General features: G+C 35.4%; 1 protein-coding gene across 1 annotated transcript in view; it reads left to right on the forward strand.

Annotated features, from left to right (window-relative positions):
- Nucleotides 1–16,207: 16,207 nt before the first annotated feature.
- UBR3 (ubiquitin protein ligase E3 component n-recognin 3) overlaps nt 16,208–21,426 on the forward strand; it is a 185,355-nt gene continuing 180,136 nt past the window's right edge. Inside the window, 1 exon segment of the mRNA XM_032479658.1 lies at nt 16,208–16,821. Coding sequence (XP_032335549.1) covers nt 16,268–16,821 — 554 coding nt within the window. The 5' untranslated portion in view covers nt 16,208–16,267.

A 21,426-nucleotide genomic window follows, 5' to 3' on the forward strand; every position in this document is an offset into this window, starting at 1 on the left:
TTCCTTGTTTTCTGAAAGTTTTGATCATGAATGGGTGTTGAACTTTGTGAAAGGTCTTTTCTACATCAACTGATCTGATCGTGTGATTTTTCGTTTTTATCCTCTAATATGGTGGATTGCATTGATTGATTTTTCAAATACTAAACAAGCCTTGCATTCCTGGAATAAATCCTACTTGGTCAGGATGAAGAATTCTTATCCATTGTTGAATTCTATTTGCTAATGTTTTATTAAAGATATTTGCATCTATATTTATAATGAATATTTGTAATTTTCATTTTTTGTACTGGTTTTGTTTGGTTTTGGTTATCAGGATAATACTAGCTTCATAAAATGAATTGGATATGATCCTTTCTCCTCCATTTTCTGGAAGAGATTGCATACAATTGGTGTTAATTCTTCTTTATTTATTTATTTTAAACATTTTTTATTGATTAATAATCATTTTACAATGTTGTGAATTCTTCTTTAAATGTTTAATAAAATTCTCAAGTGAAACTATCTGGGCCTGAAAATTGGGGGGGATGGTAAATTATGAATTTAATTTCGTTACTAGTTATAGGGTTATTCAGATTCTCTGTTTCGTATTGGGTTGCAGTAATTTCTGTTTTTCAAGGAATTTGCTCATTTTATCCAAATTGTTAAATCTATGTGTGTAAAGTTGTTTATAGTATTTCCTTATTATCCTAGAGACTAGGTAAAAGTACATCTACTCTATTTTCCTGGAAGCAGAAGTACTATATAGGTAATATACATGTGTTTTTAATTGAGATAAAATTCGTCATTTGAAAGTGTAACATTCAGTGATTTTTAAGTATATTTACAACGTTGTACAACCAACAGCACTAATCCTAGAACATTTTCATCACTCCAGAAAGAAACACCATGCCTATTAGCAATTGCTCCCTATTCTTCCCCTTCCCCTAGCACCTGACAATCACTACTTTGCTTTATGTTTCTATGAATTTGCCCATTTTGAACATTTCATACAAATAAAATCATATGCATTCTTTTGTTTCTGGCTTCATCATTTAGCATGTCTTCAGGTTTCATCCATGTTGTAGCATGTATCAGAATTTTGCTCCTTTTGATGGCTGCATATTATTTTGCCGTGTAGATATACTAATTCTGTGTATTCATTCATCAGTTGATGGGCATTTAGGTCGTTTTGACTTTTTTGGCTATTATGAATAATGCTGTTGTGAACATTAATGTTCAAATTTTGGTGTGAATATGTTTTCAGTTCTCTTGAGCATATACCTAGGAGTAGGATTGCTGGATCATATGGTAATTCTATATTTAACTTTTGAGAACACCAAACTGTTTTCCACCGTGGCTGCACCACAGTATCTTCCTACAAGCAATGTATGAGGGTTCCAATTTTTCCAGATCCTCACCAACACGTGTTGTTTTCCATTTTTAAAATCATAGTCATCCTAGCAGGTGTGAAGTTATAAATCACTGTGGTTTTGATTTGCATTTCCCTGATGGCTGGTGATGCTGTGCTTCTTTTCATATGCTTCTTGGCAATTTATGTATCTTCTTCAAATAAATGACAACCCAAATCCTTTGCTTATTTAATAATTGTATTATTAGTGTTATTATTGTTCTAAGATTTATTTATATATTCTGGATACTAGATCCTTATCAGGTATATGGTCTGCAAATATTTTCTCCCATTCTGTGCGTTGTTTTTTTACTTTCTTGAGAGTATCCCTTAAGATGCAAAAGTTTTTAATTTTGATGGTATCCAAATCTATTTTTTAGGTATTATTTCTAAGAAACTGTTGCCTGTTTCAAAGTCATGAAAATTTACATGTATGTGTTCTTCTGAGAGTTTTTTAGTTCTAGCTCTTGCATTTAAGTCTTTGGTCTATATTGAGTAGATTTTTGTATGTGGTTTGATGTAGAGATACACATTTCTTCTTTTGCATGTGGATATCAAGTTATCTAAACAAAATTTATTGAACAGGCTATGCTTTCTCCCATTGAATGGTCTTGGCATCCTTGTAGAAATCAATTGAGTATAGGTGTATGAGTTTTTTTCTGGACTTCTAATTCCATTTCAGGATCTGTATGTCTCTTCTATGCCACTACCACATTATCTTGATTATTATAGCTTTGTAGTGAATTTTGAAATGGAAAGTATAAGTCCTTCAAGTTTGTTCTTCCTTTTCAAGTTTGTTTTGACTTTCTGGGTCACTTGCATTTCTATATAAATTTTAAGATCAACTGGTAAATTTCTGTAAAAAATATAGTTGGGGTTTTGATAGGGGTTGCAATGAATCTGTAGATCAATTTGACAGTATTATCATCTTCATAATATTAAGTCTTCTAATCTATAAACAATTTTTAAGATTTTCTTTAATTTCTTTTGGCCATATTTTATAGTTTTAAGTGTACATCTTGTACTTTTTTTTGTTAAATTCATTACGAATCATTTTATCCTTTTTGATTCTATTGTAAATTGAATTGATTTTTAATTTTATTTTCAGTTCATTCATTGCTAGTATATAAAAATACAATTGATTTTGTTATTGGTCTTGAAACTTTTCTAAACTCATTAGCTCTAATTGTGTCTGTGTGTGTGAATATGTGTATTTCTTAGTATTTTCTATGTATAATGTCATGTCATCTGCAAATAGAAATAGTTTTACTTCTTCCTTTTCAATCTAGATGCCCAGCCTCCCCCCACCCCCCCACCCCCAGTTGCTCCAGTTAGAACTTCTAATACAATATTGAATAACTGGTGACACTAGTAGGCTTCCTTGTCTTGTTCCTGATCTTAGAGGGAAAGCTTTCAGTATTTCACTATTAAGCACATCATTAACTGTGGGTTTTTCACAAATGCTCTTTAATCAGTTTGAAGAAGTTTCTTCAAAGGCAATAATTCTAATGCACCATTCTGCAAAGTTGTATGTTTTTTCTCCTGAAATATTGAGGCAGGAGCAAGGAAGGCCTTAAAGTGGAATAGACTCAGGATAGTAGTTTTTACAATAGAAGCATGAAAGGTAAGAGTACAGGTGCTATTGGCAAGAGAATGGCTGTGGTGGTAGACCAGGAAGTATGTGGCTACATGGAGAAAGAAGGGAAAAGAAAGGGGTTAAGATCGAGGGAAACAATACTAGAGGGGCAAGGACCTGATGTTAATAATTGGTTTAATGAAAGAAAGGGAGTGAGAGAGCTAGAGTGATAGAGGTTGAGTTCAAATAATGGAATATTGAGGTTTAATATTTCTATATAGCTCATGGGGCTGGAGTTGGGAGCAGTGATTGACTGCAAACAGCACAAGGGATCTTTTTTAGGTGATGAAAATGTTCTAAAACTTGATTTTGGTGATGTTTGCACGTCTTTAAATTTACTTAAAATAATTTGAATGTTTAAAAAAGTTAGTCATAAAAATTGTAAAAATGAGTTAAAAAATACACTAATTTATGAATCAGTTCTAAGAGACGACAAAGCTGAGGGTGAGTCCATGAGAATGCATGACTGCAGTGGATTAGAGGGAGAAGATCCATGTCTGGTGTATTACCTGCACAGACACTGACATCTCCATAGTGGTGGTAAGAATGTAAAATGTAGGAAAAAGTTGCTTTTCTATTCCTGACTCTTTAAAAAAATGTAGGAGCAAGATTGATTTTTACAGGACATTGATAAAGAGGATTAAAGAGTGACTTAAATGGGTACTTCAAGACTTATAGGCAAATACTTTCCCCATATCATCAGGAGCCCTGTTTGCTTAAACTTTAGTTGATAGAATAGTAAAATTTGCTCTTAGTTCTATGTAATAGACACTGTTCTGATGGTTACAGGGGAACTCCATAGGTGTGTAATCCCTTCTACTAGACAGTTAATAATTTACTTGGGGAAACCAAAGATAAATATTTGAAAAGTTTAGCAACAACTACTAGCACCTATTAGAGTTGCTAAAATAAAATAGAGGTAAAAAGAGGAAACTCAGAATACCAAATGCTAGAAAAAATATAGAATATGTGGAATTCTCACATGTTGCATATGGGAATGCAAAATGACTCAACTTCCTTTGAAAATAGTTTGGCATTTCTTATAAAGTTAAACATACTTTAATAGATTCAGAATCTCACTTGTATGTACTTACCCGAGAGAAATGAAGACACATATTCACATAGAAATGTGTATATAGATGTTTATAAAACAGCTTAATTCAAAATTAGAAAAAAATGTGAACAACTCAAATGTTCACTGGTGAATAGAAAAATTGTGGTACATCCATACATACCATAGAATACTACTTAGCAATTTAAAATTTTGATTACTGATAAGTGTAACAACATGGGTAAATTTCAAAAGCATTATGTTAAATAAAAGAACCCAAACTCAAAAAGCTATGTATTGTATAATTTCATTTATATGACACTCTGAAAAGGCAAAACTATCAGAAGTGAATACAGCTGGATGCCAGACTGGCTTGGGGAGGGATGGACTATAAAAGAATATGAAGATACTTCTGAGGATGATGGACTGTGGTGATTATGTGGCTGTGCACTTGCCAAAATTCATAGAATGTAGCGGGGGAGGGTATAGCTCAAATGGTAGAGGTTCAATCCCCAGCACCTCCACCCCCCCCCAAAAAAAACCAAACAAACCTCCGCCAGCCCCTCCAAATTAAGAACAAAACAAAACAAAAACCAACTACAGATGGCAGAGAAAGACCCAAAAAGACTCTGTATGATCACAGAATGTAGCTAGAAAGAGTAAATTTTATTACATGTAAATTATACCTGAATAAACTCAATTTAAAAAAAAAGTTTAATAACAATATCTAACCAGTTATTTATACATTATTCTCAGAGTTTTCAAACTTTTTGGTGTCAGGATAGTTTTATACTCTTTAGTTATTAAGGATCTCACAAAATTTTTAATTATGTAGGTTATATATACTGATATATTTATGTTACTGAAAACTAACACTGAGAAAAAATTTTAATTCCTCCATTAATTCATTTAAAGCGATAAGTAATTCCATTACATGTTAATGTAAGTAACGTATTTTATATGAAAAATAACTCTGTTTTCCAAAAGAAACTATTAGTGGGAAGAGAAGCATTGTTTTAGAATCTCTTTAATGTCTGGCTTAATAGAAAACAATTTGGATTCTCATGTCTGCTTTTGCATAAAGTTTGCTGCAATATGCTGTTTTGGTTGAAGTACTTGAAGAAAATTCAAGCTTGACACAGATATTTAGTTGGAGAAGCAAGGAGTATTTTCATTGCCTGTTCAGATGATTGTAGATATTCTTCTTTGTTATGACACAAATGGAAAGAATTAATTTCTTGAGGCTTAGTTGCAGTGTGGAATCTTTAGCTATATCAGTGAACTTCTCATACTGTTAAACTACAATCCATTAGTCTATCTTGGATTTTTAATAGATTTTTTTACCCATACACAATTTGCTAACATTATGCATCAGTTATTTGGAAAATATTGGTTCACTGAGTTATCCAAGTTTTCTGACATGTTTTATTATACAATATCAAAAAATTGCATTTGTTAATATCACCACTGATCTCCCCAGAGAAGTCTTTAAGTGTTGGAAAGACTGTCAAGCTCACAGTGGCTGATACATAGTTTCCAAAATATTAAATTTTGCTTGAAATTTTTTTCATTGGCAAAAAAATAATACTGCCAGGTGTTTTCCATGAAAGTAAAAGCTTACTTTGTCCATTTATCAAAAATGGCTGCCAACTATCAAGTTTGAATAACCATAGTTTGTCAATCATATTTTCAAGTAAATTTGTGTGATTACTATCCAGAACATGTAAAGAACACTTACAACTCAATAACAAAAAGACAAATATGCCAATTCAAAACTGGGCAAAGGACTTGAGTAGACATTTCTCCAAAGAAGATGTACAAATTGCCCGTAGGCACATGAGAAGATGCTTAACATCATTGGTCACTGGGGAAATATAAATCAAAACCATGATAAGCTCACAGCCATTAGGATTGCTATTATCAATAACGGAAAATAACAAGTGTTGACAAGAATATGAAGAAATTGGATTCCTTGTGCAATGCTGGTGGGAAAGTAAAGTGGTGCAGCTGCTGTGGAAAACATTTCACTTCTCATAAAGTTAAACATACTGTCATCATATGATCCAGCAATCATACTTCTGGGTACACACCCCAAAGAACTGAAAGCAGGAACTCAAACAGGTATCTGTACACCAATGTTCATTATTCAAGCATTATTCACAATAACCAAAAGGTAGAAACAACCCAAGTGTGCATAACAGATCAATGCGTAAAGTGTGGTATATAAAACAGAATGCTATCCAGCCACAAGAAGGAATGAAATTTCTATACTTGCTACAATATGGATGAACCTTGAAAACATTATGCCAAATGAAAAAAAGCCAGACACAAAATCACAGCTGTTGTATGATTTTGCTTATATGAAATATCTAGAATGGGCAAATTCATAGAGACAGAAGGTAGAATAGAGGTACTGGGTGCTGGAGGGGAAGAGAAATGGGGAGTTGTGGTTTAATAGGCATAGAGTTTCTGTGTGAGCTGACGAAAAAGTTCTGGTGATGGTAATGATAGTTGTCCAACATTGTAAATGTACTTACTACCACTGAATTGTGCATTTAAAATAATTAAAATAGTAAATGTTATGTATATTTTGCCACAATTTTTTTTAAGTTACTAGTTCAGCTTACAACATTGCACAAATGCCTTTCCCTGGAGACTACAAGCATATTTCAGTATACAATAAAAGTGCTTTATGTGTGACCACTAAGTCATTGAGAATTTTAAGTTGTATCCTCATGGATCAAAATGTAATAAAAAGTAATGTTGTTTTGTTTTGTTTTGTTTTTGCTGCTTTATTGAGGTCATTTTTAAGGGAAGCTGGCTTGTTTTTCTGCAAGTATTTAAGAGACAAATACAATGTCACTAGATAGTTTAGTTGCCATTGCCTTGATTGATATTAAGTTACAAGCAGTTTTATCCATCCTTGCTTTTGCAACATCCATGCAAATGTCAATGCAGTTGTTCCAGGATAAATCATGAGATTCAAGAAAGTTATTCAATAATCAAAGTATTTCAACATGAAATGTGTTTACTGCCTAACATTCACATTGAAGATCCTGTTTGGTGCTTATTTGGCACTGAATCTGCCCAAATACAGGGAAAACTGGAAGTCCAGCCATGTTTGTAGATTTAATTTCCCCCTTTTATGCCAAAGAGTCATTCTTAAGTGTAAGAAATCTATAAATATCTTTTCTTCTATTTTAGAACAAAATATTAACTTCTTAAAAGCAACAATTTAAGATAAAATTTAGAAATGTTCTCAAATTTAAAAAATTGTTGAAAAATGAGACAACAAATAATACCAACTTTTTTGTGTGTACATAGGTGTGATGAAAACTTCATAATTTTAAAATAACAATTTAGTCCATGATAAGAAGATTGTAGAGATTATAGCAGATATAACTGAATAGAACAGGTAAGATTATGGTAGAAGTACTGAGAACAAACATAGCTAATCTCTGAAAATATACATATTTAAATCTTAATCCTACTACCTCAAAAAATTCTAAAAAACACAAGAATACAAAAGAACATATTTCATTGCCAGAGCAATGACATCATCATATATCATGTAGCATCTGGATAATTCCACTGTATGCTCCTGAAATAATGAGTGAAAAAAAAAGCAAATAATATGTTATTATTATTTATTATGAAAATAATCCTGACTTTGTGGAGTTCCTGCAAGGGTCTTGGTCCCCCAAGGATTTGCAGCCCATACTTTGAGAATTATTGATGGATACTCAAATTATTAATAGATACTCAAATAATGAATGTTTGGAATTTGTAAGATACTGTATTAAATTCTGGAAAATAATTAAGACCTGCTTCCTGGTTCTCAAGAAACTCAAGTTATATTAAGTAACCTTTGATGAATTGTCCAAGTCAGTGTGACTGGACAAGTAGTGTGAATTGCCCAAGCACAGTGTGTATGTGCTGGGGACTGGGGCATTTCCTCAGGGGCTCTTATAGCAGAAAACCTACCCTCTTCATCATTGTCCAAACATCCTTCTATGAATTCTTATCTTACCCACTTTCCTTTCTCTTTCTACACTACTCCAATAATTTAATTATTATTTTCTTTCTTCTTTTTGAGAATTCTGCCTGTTTCCTGTGGCAGGCAAAAATATGTGTTCCAAGTATCTTTATGCATGTGTCCTGTAGGGGCACACTGGAGATAAAGAACTATTTTTGGATTCTCACTCTGATTCTCCATCATATTGTGTTGTTGTCATGAAATTAACTTTATAGTGTCTCCTTTACATGTGTGAAAGAGAGGCAGAGAGGCTCACTGAACTTTAAGTATAAACTATTCTAGTATTTCTAATATTAGAAAGTATATTTCCTAATATTTCAATTTAAATTAATCCATAAGCACCTTTAACCTTCAAATTTGGTATGTTTCTTATTCAGTGCTGATGGTTCATTTACTTATTCATCAATTATTAAGTGCAAAATATATATCTTCCCCAGAAATAATACTAATTTAAAAACTTTTAATTGACATATAACATATACAAACACAAATTATAAATGAATCACTGGACAGTGAACAAATCTGTATAACCACCATCAAGAGAGAAAGTAGATAGAATACTATCAACACCTGCAAAGCATCCCCCTTAGGCTCCCCTCCAATCATTCCCCTGCTCGCCTCTTAAAAAGTAGTCTCTGTCCTGACTTTTAACGCCATAGATTAATTGTGCTCTTTTTTTTTTCACTTTATACAAGTGGACTCGTACTCACTATGTCAGATTTATTTTGCTCAATATTATATTTGTAAGATTCACCCATGTTTACTCATTTTCATTGTTGTATAGTTGTCCATTATATGAATATATTATATTTATTCTACTGTTTAGGAATATTTAGTTAGTTTCTGTTTTTTAAATTAAGACATAGTTTATATAAAATGCAATAGAAAACAAACTTATGGTTACCAGGGGGAAAGGGGGTGGAGAGGGATAAATTGGGAGTTCAGGATTTACAAATACTAACTACTATATATAAAATAGATAAACGACAAGGTCCTAGGGCTGTATAGCACCAGAAATTATTTTCAATACCATGCAGTAGCAATGTATTGCAATACCTTGTAATGAAAAAGAATATGAAAAGGTATATATATGTATATATATAACTGAATCACTATGCTGTATACCAGAAATTAACACAACATTATAAGTTGACTATACATCAGTAAAAAACATAGTTTACATAAAATGCATAAATCACAAGTGTACACTTTGATGAAATGTGAATAACAAATATACCATGTAAACACTACCCCAATTAATGTCCAGTTCCATTCATCCTAGTAATTTCCCTTGTGCTCCTATCAGTCAGTTGCTGCCATCCCATAGGCAACCACTGAGTTCTGATTTTGATCATCATTGCTTACTTTTGCCTATTCTAAAACTTCATATAAATGGAATCATGCAAACACACTTTTTGTGTTTACCTTATGTCACTTAGCATAAAGTGTTTGAGATTCTTCAATGCAGTTCATTCCTTTTCATCACTGAGTAGTATTTCACTGTATTAATATACTGCAGTTTGTTTATATGTTTATTTGTTGGGGAACATTTGTATTGTTTTTAGTTTTTAGCCAATATGAATAACATTACTATGAATATTATTGCATAGATTTTTTTTTCTGGATATGTATGTTTTTGTTTCTCTCAAGTGTAATTTTTGGATCATATAGTATGTGTTTAAATTTGTAAGAAATTGCCAAAATTTTTTCCAAAGTAGCTGAACCATTTTGCACTGCTACTGGCACTAATTGATAGTTCCAGGTGCTCCATTTTCTCACCAATATTTGGTATTATTAGTCTTTTAAACTTTAGTCATCTTGTTGGATGTGTAGTACACTCAATATGGTTTTAATTAGCAATTCTCTGATTACTAATGATTAGTATTTCATGTGTTTATTTGCCACCTGGATAACTTCTTTTATGAAATGTATATTTAAGTCTTGTCCAATTGTCTACTGGGATGACTCATTTCTTTATTGATTTGTAGGAATTCTCTATATATTCTAGAGGCATGTCTTTTTTGGATTAGATATGTTGCAAATATTCCCTCATACTCTATAGCTTGCCTTTTTTCTCATAATGGGTATTTTTAACAGCTTTTTTGAGGTATAATGCACTTGCCATACAATTCACCAATTTAAATTGTACAGTAGTTTTTGGTATATGATGTTATTCATTTTTAAAAATTGTGGTAAAATATGTATAATAAAATTTGCCATTTTAACTATTTTTTAGTGTATAATTCAGTGGAAGTAATTATGTTCATAATGTTGCTCAAACCATCACCAGTAACTATTTCCAAAACTTTTTCATCATCTCAAACAGAAACTCTGTAACTCTTAATGGCATCTTTTAATGAACTGAGAATTACAATTTTAAATTAACCCATTTCATCAGTCAGTCTTGTCTTTTGTGGTTAGTACTTTTTGTGTCCATTAAAAAATGTTTTCTCACTCCAAGGTCAGAAGCAATAATAATTGTAGCAACAGTAACAATGTATTTGTAGATTAGGTTACAATTTGTAATGTGCTTCCATGAGTCTGTAAGCTCCACGTCAGGAGCATTGTATTCTGTGTGAATGGTGCTGCCTGGAGTTGTGCCACAACAGGCCATGCCATGGACCACATCTGTTTTGTTCACAGTGTTATCCTCAACTCTTGCAGAGAGTAACTGGTAGGAGCTCAACAAATATTTGCTGAATTAATTTATTGCACTGAATGAGGCAGTGGGTGAAAATCTTCTCATCTTTAGTAGAGGTGCACAGAAGGAAACTTTCCTCTGATTAAAAAAAAAAAAAAAAAAAAGAAACAAAATACGGACAACTTGTAATGGTATTAAATGATAATAAAAGAGATCCCAGAGGGTGGTTAAGCATTTACAACCTTGGAAAAGTAGCATAGAGCAGTCTGTAGAGGAGCTAATATAGGTCAAAGCCTTAATACACTGTTATGCTTTTTTCCCCTAAATATTTCTAAAACGTGAGTTGAGAAAACTTACTGAAAATGTCCTAGTTTCAATATTAAACAAATGAGAGAATCCCAGTAAGTATAGTTGCAAGGTCTTAAAGGATTCTGTCATGTCAAGGAAGGAAGAGGGAGGGAGGAGTTGGGGAGGAGGTGGGTGGGAGACAGAGGAGACAGAAGAAAGACAGGCATATGTAGGAACCATGAATGATTTCTCTTCCAGGGTTCTTTCTTATGTTTTGAAGGCTATCAAATGAAGGGTATCACTGCTAATTGTAAATGGGGATAATAATAATTACCTCTCAGTGTTGTTGTGAATCTTAAATGTGATCATCTGCAGAATTCTTGTACATAGTAGGCACCATGTTTCTTACGGTGTCAATTTCAGCAGTTGCCATTAGAACTGGTGAACTTGCTGCGCACATATAGAAGGTTTGATGCATATGTGGAGACCAGGCAGAAATGGATTTAGAGGTTAATACTGTTGTAGGTATCTTGCATGTTTATGTTCCCAACAGATATCTTCTCTTCCTTCTGGGGATAATGGTGGCATGGGCCTTGAGCTCGGACAGTCAGAGTTATTTCCCAGGGCTTTAAGTGGACCTGGCAGAGAAGAGACTCCTTTTCTCTGTTGTGCAGTTGTGGAGATGAGGCCTAGAGCTGGAGGCAACAGAGCCAGTGCTCACTGAAAGCGAAGATGGAGATGCATCCAAGTACACCTCTCCGTTTCCACCTTTGTTTATATGATCTAATATGATCCTCTTTTTGGCTTACGCTAGTTCAAGTCAACTTTTTGTCTCTTGAAACCAAGAGAGTCCTGATAAATACAAAAACAACTTTGGAGTGTTTACATTAATTTATAAGTTCTCTGTTAAGGGTCTCTAATTTTGGAAGCAATTATGTTACTTATCATTTATAGCTTTTACCTTCTCTGTGTTGTTTATTTTAATTTGAAGAGCTAATTTAGAAATATCACAAGATTTTTCACATAAATAAAGATGGAATACATAAATACACATAGTTTTTTAGATATTATTTTGTAGCTTTCTGTAACGGCAATACATTTCATTGTTACTTATTCATTGTCTTCAGCAGAGTAACAGTAGCATGATTAGATATAATCTTATGGGGTATAGCCTTTAAATGTATTTAAATGAGTGCAGAGTTTTCAGCTGAATTTCAATGTGGCTTTCCCTCATGGAAATATGATCATTGTAGGAATTCCCCATGACACAGCACAGTGATTTGAGAGGTAATTTAGAAGAAGGGCTTTCATATTACACTGAGTTGAAAGAGAAAAATGTTAGTCTTTCTGGATCCAAACAATACAAGCCCCAACATCCTAGGAGAGGCAAAGATTTGAGAGCCTGTCATACTGATTTTGAAAGCTAAAGTAGTAAAATAGTTTTTTAGACAGAAATTTGATTATTTAGTTCATCTTAAACAGTAAGTAATATTAATTATTATTAATTTTGTTTTACTGCGGTACAATTTCATACCATTAAATTCACCTGTTTTTAGAGCAGAAATCAATGATTCTCAGTAAATTTACATAGTTGTGCAACCACCACCACAATCCATCTTTAGAACATTCCTATCATCCTAAAAAGACCACCTGTGCTCATTTGCAGTCACTCCCTGTTCTTAACCTCCAGCTTCAAACAACTGCTAATCTATTTTGCATCTCTATAAATGTAACTTTTCTGGACAGTTCATATAAATGGAATCATACAATATTCATTTTTTTTTGTGTGTCTGGCTTCTTTCACTGACATAACATTTTTGAAATTCATCTATGTTGTAGCATGCATCAGTACTTCACTTATTTTTATTGTTAAATAGTATACCCTTATATGAGTATGCCACCTTTTGTTTACCCATTTACATATTGATAGACCTGTCATTTCTAGGTTTGTTTTGTTTTCTTTTTTTGCCACTATGAATAATAATGCTATGAATATTCACCTACAAGTCTGTGTAAGTATATGTTTTAAATCCTCTTGGGTAGACTTTTAGTGGAGTTGCAGAGTTCTATGGTAAATTTCTGTGTAACATTTTAAGTACATAACTGCCAAACTGTTTTCCTAAGAGGTTGTACCATTTTACCTTCCCATCAGTGTTGTATGAGGGGTCTTGTTTCTCCAAATTCTTGCCAACATTTAATATTATCTCTCTTTTTGATTATTGCCACTTCAGTGAGTGTGTATAGTGGCATCTCATAGTTTTAATTTGCATTTGCTAAATGACTAACGATGCTGAGCATCATTTCCATGTCTATTGGCCACTTATATATCTTCTTTGGTAAAATGTCTATTAACATTCTTGACCAATTTTCCACTTGGGTTATTTCTATGCTTACTATTACCAGTGATTTTTAATGGTTCTCTGATTTTGAACATACCTGATATCACAAAGAAAGTAGGTGGGAAATGTGTCCCGATTTCTATATGTGTACTGCAATGTCTATGTCACTGAAATAGGAGATGGTATTTAAATTGTTTTTGTTTATTTTTGTTACAGAAAAAAAGAGGCACTCGTGACAAATGATGGAATTTTGTAGAAATTTGTAGAAATTTAGCAGTTTGGAGACCACTGAGGAAGCCTGAGAAGGCTGCATTTGCCAGCATGCATCATCACGGTCAAGCAGAGCAGGCACCCTTGTTATTCTGCACAGGAAAGCAGTCCTGGAGAGATACCAGCACACTCCCCAACTGCCTTAACCCACAGACACTGATTAGTGAATACACACTAGTTCTATGTTAGTTTGAAATGTTCCCAGATTTTATTTGGTTTATAATTTGGTGATTCATAAAGAGAATTATTGAGCAACTTTTGAATGATCACTGTTAAATGATGATTGTGAAATGCTTTATTAATGTAGAGTTAGGACATGTGAAATAGTATGTTTTAATTATGTTGGATTCATTCATGGTTCTGAATTGGAAATACTCTTTTTAAAATTTTATTTTCTATTGAAGTGTAGTTGATTTACGATGTTAGTTTCAGGTATATAGCAGAGATTCAATTAAGATATACATATATGTATTTTTTTCTTTTCAGATTCTTTTCTATTATATGTTATTATAAGAAATTGAATATAGTTCCCTGTGCTATACATAGGTCTTTGTTATCTCTTTTATATATAGTGATGTGTATCTGTTAATCCCAAACTCCTAATTTATCTCTCCTTTGCCCTTTCCCCTTTGGTAGCCATAGTTTGTTTTCTATGTCTTTGAGCCTATTTTTGGCCTGTAAATAGAAATTGTGTAATTTAAAAAAAATTCCACATGTAAGTGGTATCATATGATATTTGTCTTTGTCTGACTTACTTCACTTAATATGATAATCTCTAGGTCCATCCATGTTGCTGCAAATGGCATTATTTTATTCTTTTTTATGGCTGAGTAATATTCCATTATACATATATATCACATCTTCTTTTTCCACTCATCTGTTGTTGGACATGGAGGTTGTTTTCATGTCTTGGCTATTGTAAATAGTGCTGCTATGGATGTTGAGGTGCATGTATCTTTTTGAATTATAGTTTTCTCCAGATATATGCCCAGGAGTGGGATTTCTGGATCATATGGTAAATCTATTTTTAGTTGGAAATACTCTTATTCTATTTCTTTGGATTGCTTGTTCTACAGTTTTTGTTTTGTTTTGTTTTGTTTTTTTCATTCTTGGTTGTTCTCTGTCATATGTTACTAAGTTACTTGTAATAATACAGTCAGCTTTCTGGAGATGAAGTATGGAAACCTGACAAGCTGTAGATTTTTAGTTCTGTAAGGAACATTAATGATAATTTTTTTCAAGATTCAGATTTTGCCAGATAAGGCAGTGTAATCTCTGGAGATTTTGATTTCTTAGGTCTGAGATAGGGCTCGGGAGTCTGTTTTTGTGAACAGAGCTTCAGGTGATTCTTAGGATCAGGCAATTTTGGGAAGCATTGATGTGGTAGAAAGAGCAGAGCTTTGGAGTCACAGGGACCTGGGTTCTAGTCACATCTCACTTAATTGCCAGTTGTGTATTTCTGGGACACATAAATAACCTTATTTTAGTTTCCTCTAGTAATAGTACTCACTTCATAGGATTATTGAGAAGATTAAGATGAATAATGTATATAAAGAATGGGGCACATAATTAATATGAAACAAACATTATCTATTGTAATTATGTTCCACTTAATGATGATAGATAAATATTTGAGCACTTATGGGTAATGATGAAGACTCATTTTTTACCCTCAAGAAATTTACCAATTAGTAGTGGGGTGGGGATGAGATTTTTTTTTTTTTATGTATAACCAAAGGCAATGGTTATATCATTAAATAAGTTCAGAACCTTATTTTCTGAAGAAGGGAAATGGCATGGGCAGACACTGCTAGAATGGAGATGTCAGGTGATTATATGGGATGAATAGGGGGGAACTAGGAAATAAAGACCAGAGACAAGATATGATACAGCATCTTCAGGAAACATTGAACGGTCGCATTGGTCTCTTTTATATAGCAAACTTGGAGTAGCATAAGGAGCTAATGATAGAAAGATAAGTTGGGTACCTAACACGGTGGTGGGTTTTGACAGAGTTTCAAAGGGTTTTTGGCCTTTGTTTCCACTAAAGATTTTGAACAGGAGAATGATAAGAAAGTACTTTAATCTTCTAAAAAATGTATTTAGAAGATTAAACTGGTAAGTGTGAGGGTAAGAATTGATTCAGGGAGAAACTTAGGCTTGCTTCAATAATAACAGTAATTCAATGGTAATCAGAGGTTTGATAACAGTGGGAACCTACTTCTCAAAAGGAAATGCAGATGCCTAAAATACATTTGAAGATGCTGTGTATAATTACTATCGTCCAGGTGAATAAAAACTTGTCCATATTAAAAATTTTCCATGTTGTCAATATTAAATATATATTTTAAAAGTCGAGTCCCTTATTTCAGTAGCTCTGAACTTTTGAGAGCCAAGATGTTGGGGGAAGAAACAAGGAGGCCGTCCCAGGGAAGACGGTCGTGAAGCAGGCACCGCAGCGGGAGGGGGCGTGTGCAGGGGCGGGGACGCAGGCGGAGGTGCGCGGCAGCTCCGGGGTATCGCGAGAGTTGGGCGGGCCGAGCAATCGCAGCAGTCAATTCCCCCACCCTCCCGCGAGGAGCCGCCGGCCCTGGACTCTCCAAATTCTGAGCTCTCATCATGGCGGCGGCGGCGGCGGCGGCCGCGGCGGCCGTCGGGGGGTCGCAGTCACCCCAACCCGAGGTGCCAGCGCCTGGGCTGGCCCTGGACAAGGCGGCTACCGCCGCGCACCTGAAGGCGGCCCTCAGCCGGCCGGACAACCGGGCAGGTGCTGAGGAGCTGCAGGCGCTGCTGGAGCGGGTGCTGAGCGCCGAGCGGCCGCTGGCAGCGGCTGCGGACGGCGAGGAGGCGGCGGCGGCCAGCGGCGGGGGCGGTCCGGGGGCGGCCGAGGAGGAGGCCCTGGAGTGGTGTAAGTGCCTTCTGGCGGGCGGCGGAGGCTACGACGAGTTCTGCGCGGCAGTGCGGGCCTACGACCCCGCGGCGCTCTGCGGCCTGGTCTGGACAGCCAACTTCGTGGCCTACCGCTGCCGGACGTGCGGCATCTCCCCCTGCATGTCGTTGTGCGCCGAGTGCTTCCACCAGGGTGACCACACCGGACACGACTTCAACATGTTCCGCAGCCAGGCCGGGGGGGCCTGTGACTGCGGGGACAGCAACGTGATGCGTGAGAGTGGGTGAGTGGAGCCCTGGCCTGAGGCGGGGGGCACTGCGGGAGGCCCAGGCCGAGATCTGAGGAGGCCTTGGGGAGGGGGAGCCGGGAGCCGGCTCTGAGCTGTCAAGGGAAAGGAGAGGGGGAGGGTGCAGCCACATGGGGAGCTGTCAGCGGTGGAAAGGGGATGGGGAGGAGGGGAGAGCTGAGAGTATGTTTAGGGAACGAGGCTGTGAATTTTCGGGAAGCCAGGGCCAGTGAGTGAGTGCGAGAAAAGAACCAGTGCGTGGGGTAGGAGGGGAGAGAGGAGGAAAGGATACTTGGGGAATCTGGTGTCGAGCTGTCAATTGTGTACTTGTTGGGGAAGGCTTTAAAGCTGCCTGTTTATGGGGAAGAAACTGATGATGTGATTTAGATTGGCTGGGAGAGGAATGATGTTGGAGACCGAATTGGGTCGCGAAATGATGAGAGTCGGGGAGGTGGTCTTGTAACTTCAGGGGAGGACAGCTTGTGGAAAGGGACTTACGAACTGTCAGTATGTCAGTATGAGGAAAGGAGCTCTTGAGCTGATGGGGGTTGAGGGAGGAGGGAAGGGGAGGGGCCTGCATGAAAAGTGACTGTTGAGCTGTCACTAGAGTATTTGGTGTGCTGGAATGACATCTAGAATTGAGATACTGAGCAGTCAGTTATAGAATACCCTCCATGCCAGAAGAACAGACAAAACACTGAGCGAATTAGGAATCAAGTATTAGGTCTTCTCCAGTTAAAAGGGCATCTTACTCACTAATACGCGAACGTCTGGCTGAAAGGAAACACTCAACAAATGTTTTTTTCAAGGAGTGATGTACTAGGGTGTTGGGATTTAGGACAAAAGACATTTCAGAGATTGCTGTGAGTTAAAGAGTTGGTACATGTTGTATCTTGGCTTGGGACATGATGTCAATGTCTGGGGAGGTCCTGGGAAAAGAAAAAAACTTAGTCAAAGAGGAGATTTTGGCTAGGCAGTAGCTGAAAGAATGTTAGCAAATCCAGTTGTTCAAGTTTTTCAATTTTCAGGTCTTATAATTAATGATAGAGTATGATCCCTTCAGAAGTGGTCACTATTTTTTTTTTGGAGTACTTGGTTACTGTTACTGCAGAATGTATCTACTAGGTGCAAGCAAGGCTTCTAGGATATTAAAAATGAACAAGACATTGACCTATCCCTTAAGCTGCTTACACTAGAGTAGAAAACGGTGAAATCTTTAAATAGTCTGGGAGTTAGAGGAGGCTTCTTTGCGGAGGGAGTAAGCAAAAGGCTTCAGAAAGGAGGTATTTTGAGCTTGCTAATAATACTATCTATAATACCGCCACTACTAAATGACAGCAACAACAATGGTAGTTAATTGCAGCTAACATCTGAGAACTTAAAGTGTATGCCTGACACAAAAGATACTTTAAAAGTTAATATTTGAATATGTATAATATTTATATAGCTAAAAAAGCAAAAAATAAAAATAGAAAGGTACACAGTTTGAAGTTTCCCTCCCATCCTGTCTCCCATTTGCCCAGTTTCTTCCCACTGTTACTAGTTTCCCACTGTTTCTGTTTCTCATTCTGCAAGAAAAAACAAGGAAGAACATGTATTTCGATTTTTCAGTCTCCTTTTTATGCAAAAGGTAACATATTGCACTATTCTGTACATCTTGCATTTTTCATTTGTTAAAAGGTCTTTCTGTGTCAGTGAATCAGTGTACTCACTCTGTTAAAAAAATCTGCTACATAGTGTTCCATGTCGTGAATTTGCCTTTATTTAATCATCACTTTTGATGGACATTTGGGTTTCAGTATGAAATAAAAAACTGGTATACCTGTCTTTTCACACTAGTGCAAGAATGTCAATGGGATAAATTCTCTAAGTAGGATTCCCAGTTTGCCCTCCATAACCCTTAGTAGTAAGCAGAGCATGTGACTCCCTGTTTTCCAACAACCTTATCAACAGAGTGCTGTTAAAATTTTGGATTTTTATTCATCTATTTGGAAAATAGTGGTCAAATATTAAAATCTGCTTTACATGATTAACTCATTTAATCAATAACTCTGAGATTGTTACTGTTAATATCCCCATTGTACAGAAGAGGAAAGTGGGACACCGAGTTTTAAGAAACTTGTTCAAGATTACATAGGTAGCCGACTAGGCATGCTGGCTCCAGAGTCTGACAGCTCAACACTTCTCTTTTTGCCTCTACAAGTAGCATTCTTATTGGTACTTCGTTCTTTACTGTGTTTTGTCTTTTTTTTTTTTTTTAATATGACATTCTTATTTGGGCCTTTGTTTCTTTTTCTTTTTGAAAGCTTACTTTTAAAAAACATTTAAGAGGGATTTCAAAAGAATTGGAACAATCCTTTACTGATATTTAGACATTTTTATCTTGTAGACTAGGTTAACATTTAGGAGACACCCAAGGAACATGGAAGTTGGAAATAGTATTCTTTCTTGAATTTTGGAACACATTAGTAGTATGATCAGGTTGATCTGAATGAGATGCATATCTGATCTCTAATTGTGATGCTTCAGCTCTGGAGCAGAATATCTCAGTGAGTTTCTTTGAAGATAATTATGCAGGTTTGGGGCATTTGGGCTATAGATAGCCCACATCCTAACCTCATAGCATTTGCCTTTACTGACATCTTGTAGTTTCTTATTTTTCCCCGAGTCTGGCAGTTGTCTATGAGATGGTATATAGTACTCAAAGAATTGTTGTCTATCTGAAATGCATAGGTTTTGCCTGTACGTGCCAGCAATTGCCATGCCCAATTTTATGAGGAACACGAGTGAACAGTAAACATTTTTGTGGCCAGGTGATTATTCTGAAAATTTTACAACCCTTTGGGTTGAGTAGAATAATTCTTCTAGGCTACATACCTGATCCTTGCCTTGAGAAACACGGGATATAAGCCAGCAGTGCAAGTTAAAGGGCTGCCTCTGAAGCATTTTTAGAACTGGAAATCAACAAATTATGGCAGTGTTGACACCTGATGGGCTGGACTGCCCTCACATGAATGGAATATATTTAACTTTTCTCTGTTTTTGATATTTCTTAAAATTCTTTTAGATTGCTAAAGATTGTAGATGTGTTGATTTTGGGATTGTTATTGTGACTGCCATAGAAGTTTGTAAATACTGTTCAGTAAATTTTTAAGGAAGGATTCCACTTTTCTCTGCATCTGTATTCTTAGTAAAAGAGAAGAAACCTTGTTGTGCCTTAATCCTTTTCCCAAGAGTCTGTTGTGGGTAGGATGTTGTATGATTGGAGGTGGGGAAGAATCGAGTCTTGGCTCCATCACAACCTGTATTACTATTTAATTTTCAAATCTATAATTATAGAAATATGGAAGGAGGATTCAATTATTTTTGATTAGGAGTATTGATAGAATACATGTGATAGTAACAGGTATACAAATCAAAAGAAGAAAACAATTGAGAATTCATTTGTAGGAAGAGATCACAAAGCTTATAGAAACTATGTATTAATAATTGTATAGCTGCATTGTTTTGCCACTAATGAAGAAGTGCAATCCTTGTCACAAATGGTTGACAAATGGATGGATGATTTTTAAAAAAATAATGGAAAGTCTAAAATAATGTCCAATTGGTTTGGGGTTCTGATGGCATGAACCAGAAATTGGAATTTTAAAAATTTAGTTTGCAAATTTTGATGCAGAGAATGACCATTTTCATGTCCTATTCTGTATTATAGATTTTTTTGCCTCCTTGCTTATTCTCACAGATTCTAAGCTCCTTAAAGAATAAGAACCTCATCTTGCTGTTATTAATCAAAGGCTTTTGCACTTAGTAAGTACTTAGTAAATGTTGAATTAAATTGAATAAAATAATGGCTATTATACCTGAACATTGTCCTGAGATTACATTGCTTTAGTTATTCAGGAGGTGGCAGGAATTATTAAATCCATAGCATCCTTTTTTGGCGTACTTCAGAAATGATTTACTTTTTAATTTGAACAGTAATACTTCCTGGCTGTAACACAAAAATAGGTGGATAAAGTAAAAAGTAAAGGTTCCTCTTTCCTTCATTCCACTCTTTCCTTCATTTCACCCTCAGTGAGAGACTTCCCTTACTTTTCTCAGCTCAGATCTACATTGAAAAGATTTTAGCTATAATTTACTCAGCATTTCTAAATATTTTGTTGAAAGTTTTTAGATTATTTGGTGTGTGGCAATACCAGAAATGGAAGCAGGAGCATCTCCTTGAACAGTGTTGTATTCTTCTGTACCTCGCTTTTTTCCCCTAGCAAACTTATTGGACACTGTCTTTTATTAGTACACATAGAGACCTTTCATTTTCTTTTTTTAAAGTTAAATTGTATTCCGCTGCATTTTCATGTTTTTGTATTTTACTGTACTTTATTCAGTCAGTTCCCTACTGATAGACATGTGAATTGTTTCCAGTCTTAGGCTATTATAAGCATTGCTGCAGTGTATTCTTGTATACACTTCTTTGTGTATATGTGAGGATAAATGCCCATTAACAATATCTTTGGTAATGGAAATGTGCATTTTAAACTTTGATAGAGCCCTCCAAAGATAGTAGTTTACACTTGTACCGATAATGTAAGAAAGCATGTTTCT

The sequence above is a fragment of the Camelus ferus genome, chromosome 5 (genome assembly GCF_009834535.1).
Source record: "Camelus ferus isolate YT-003-E chromosome 5, BCGSAC_Cfer_1.0, whole genome shotgun sequence".
In the NCBI taxonomy this organism is placed as follows: Eukaryota; Metazoa; Chordata; class Mammalia; order Artiodactyla; family Camelidae; genus Camelus; species Camelus ferus.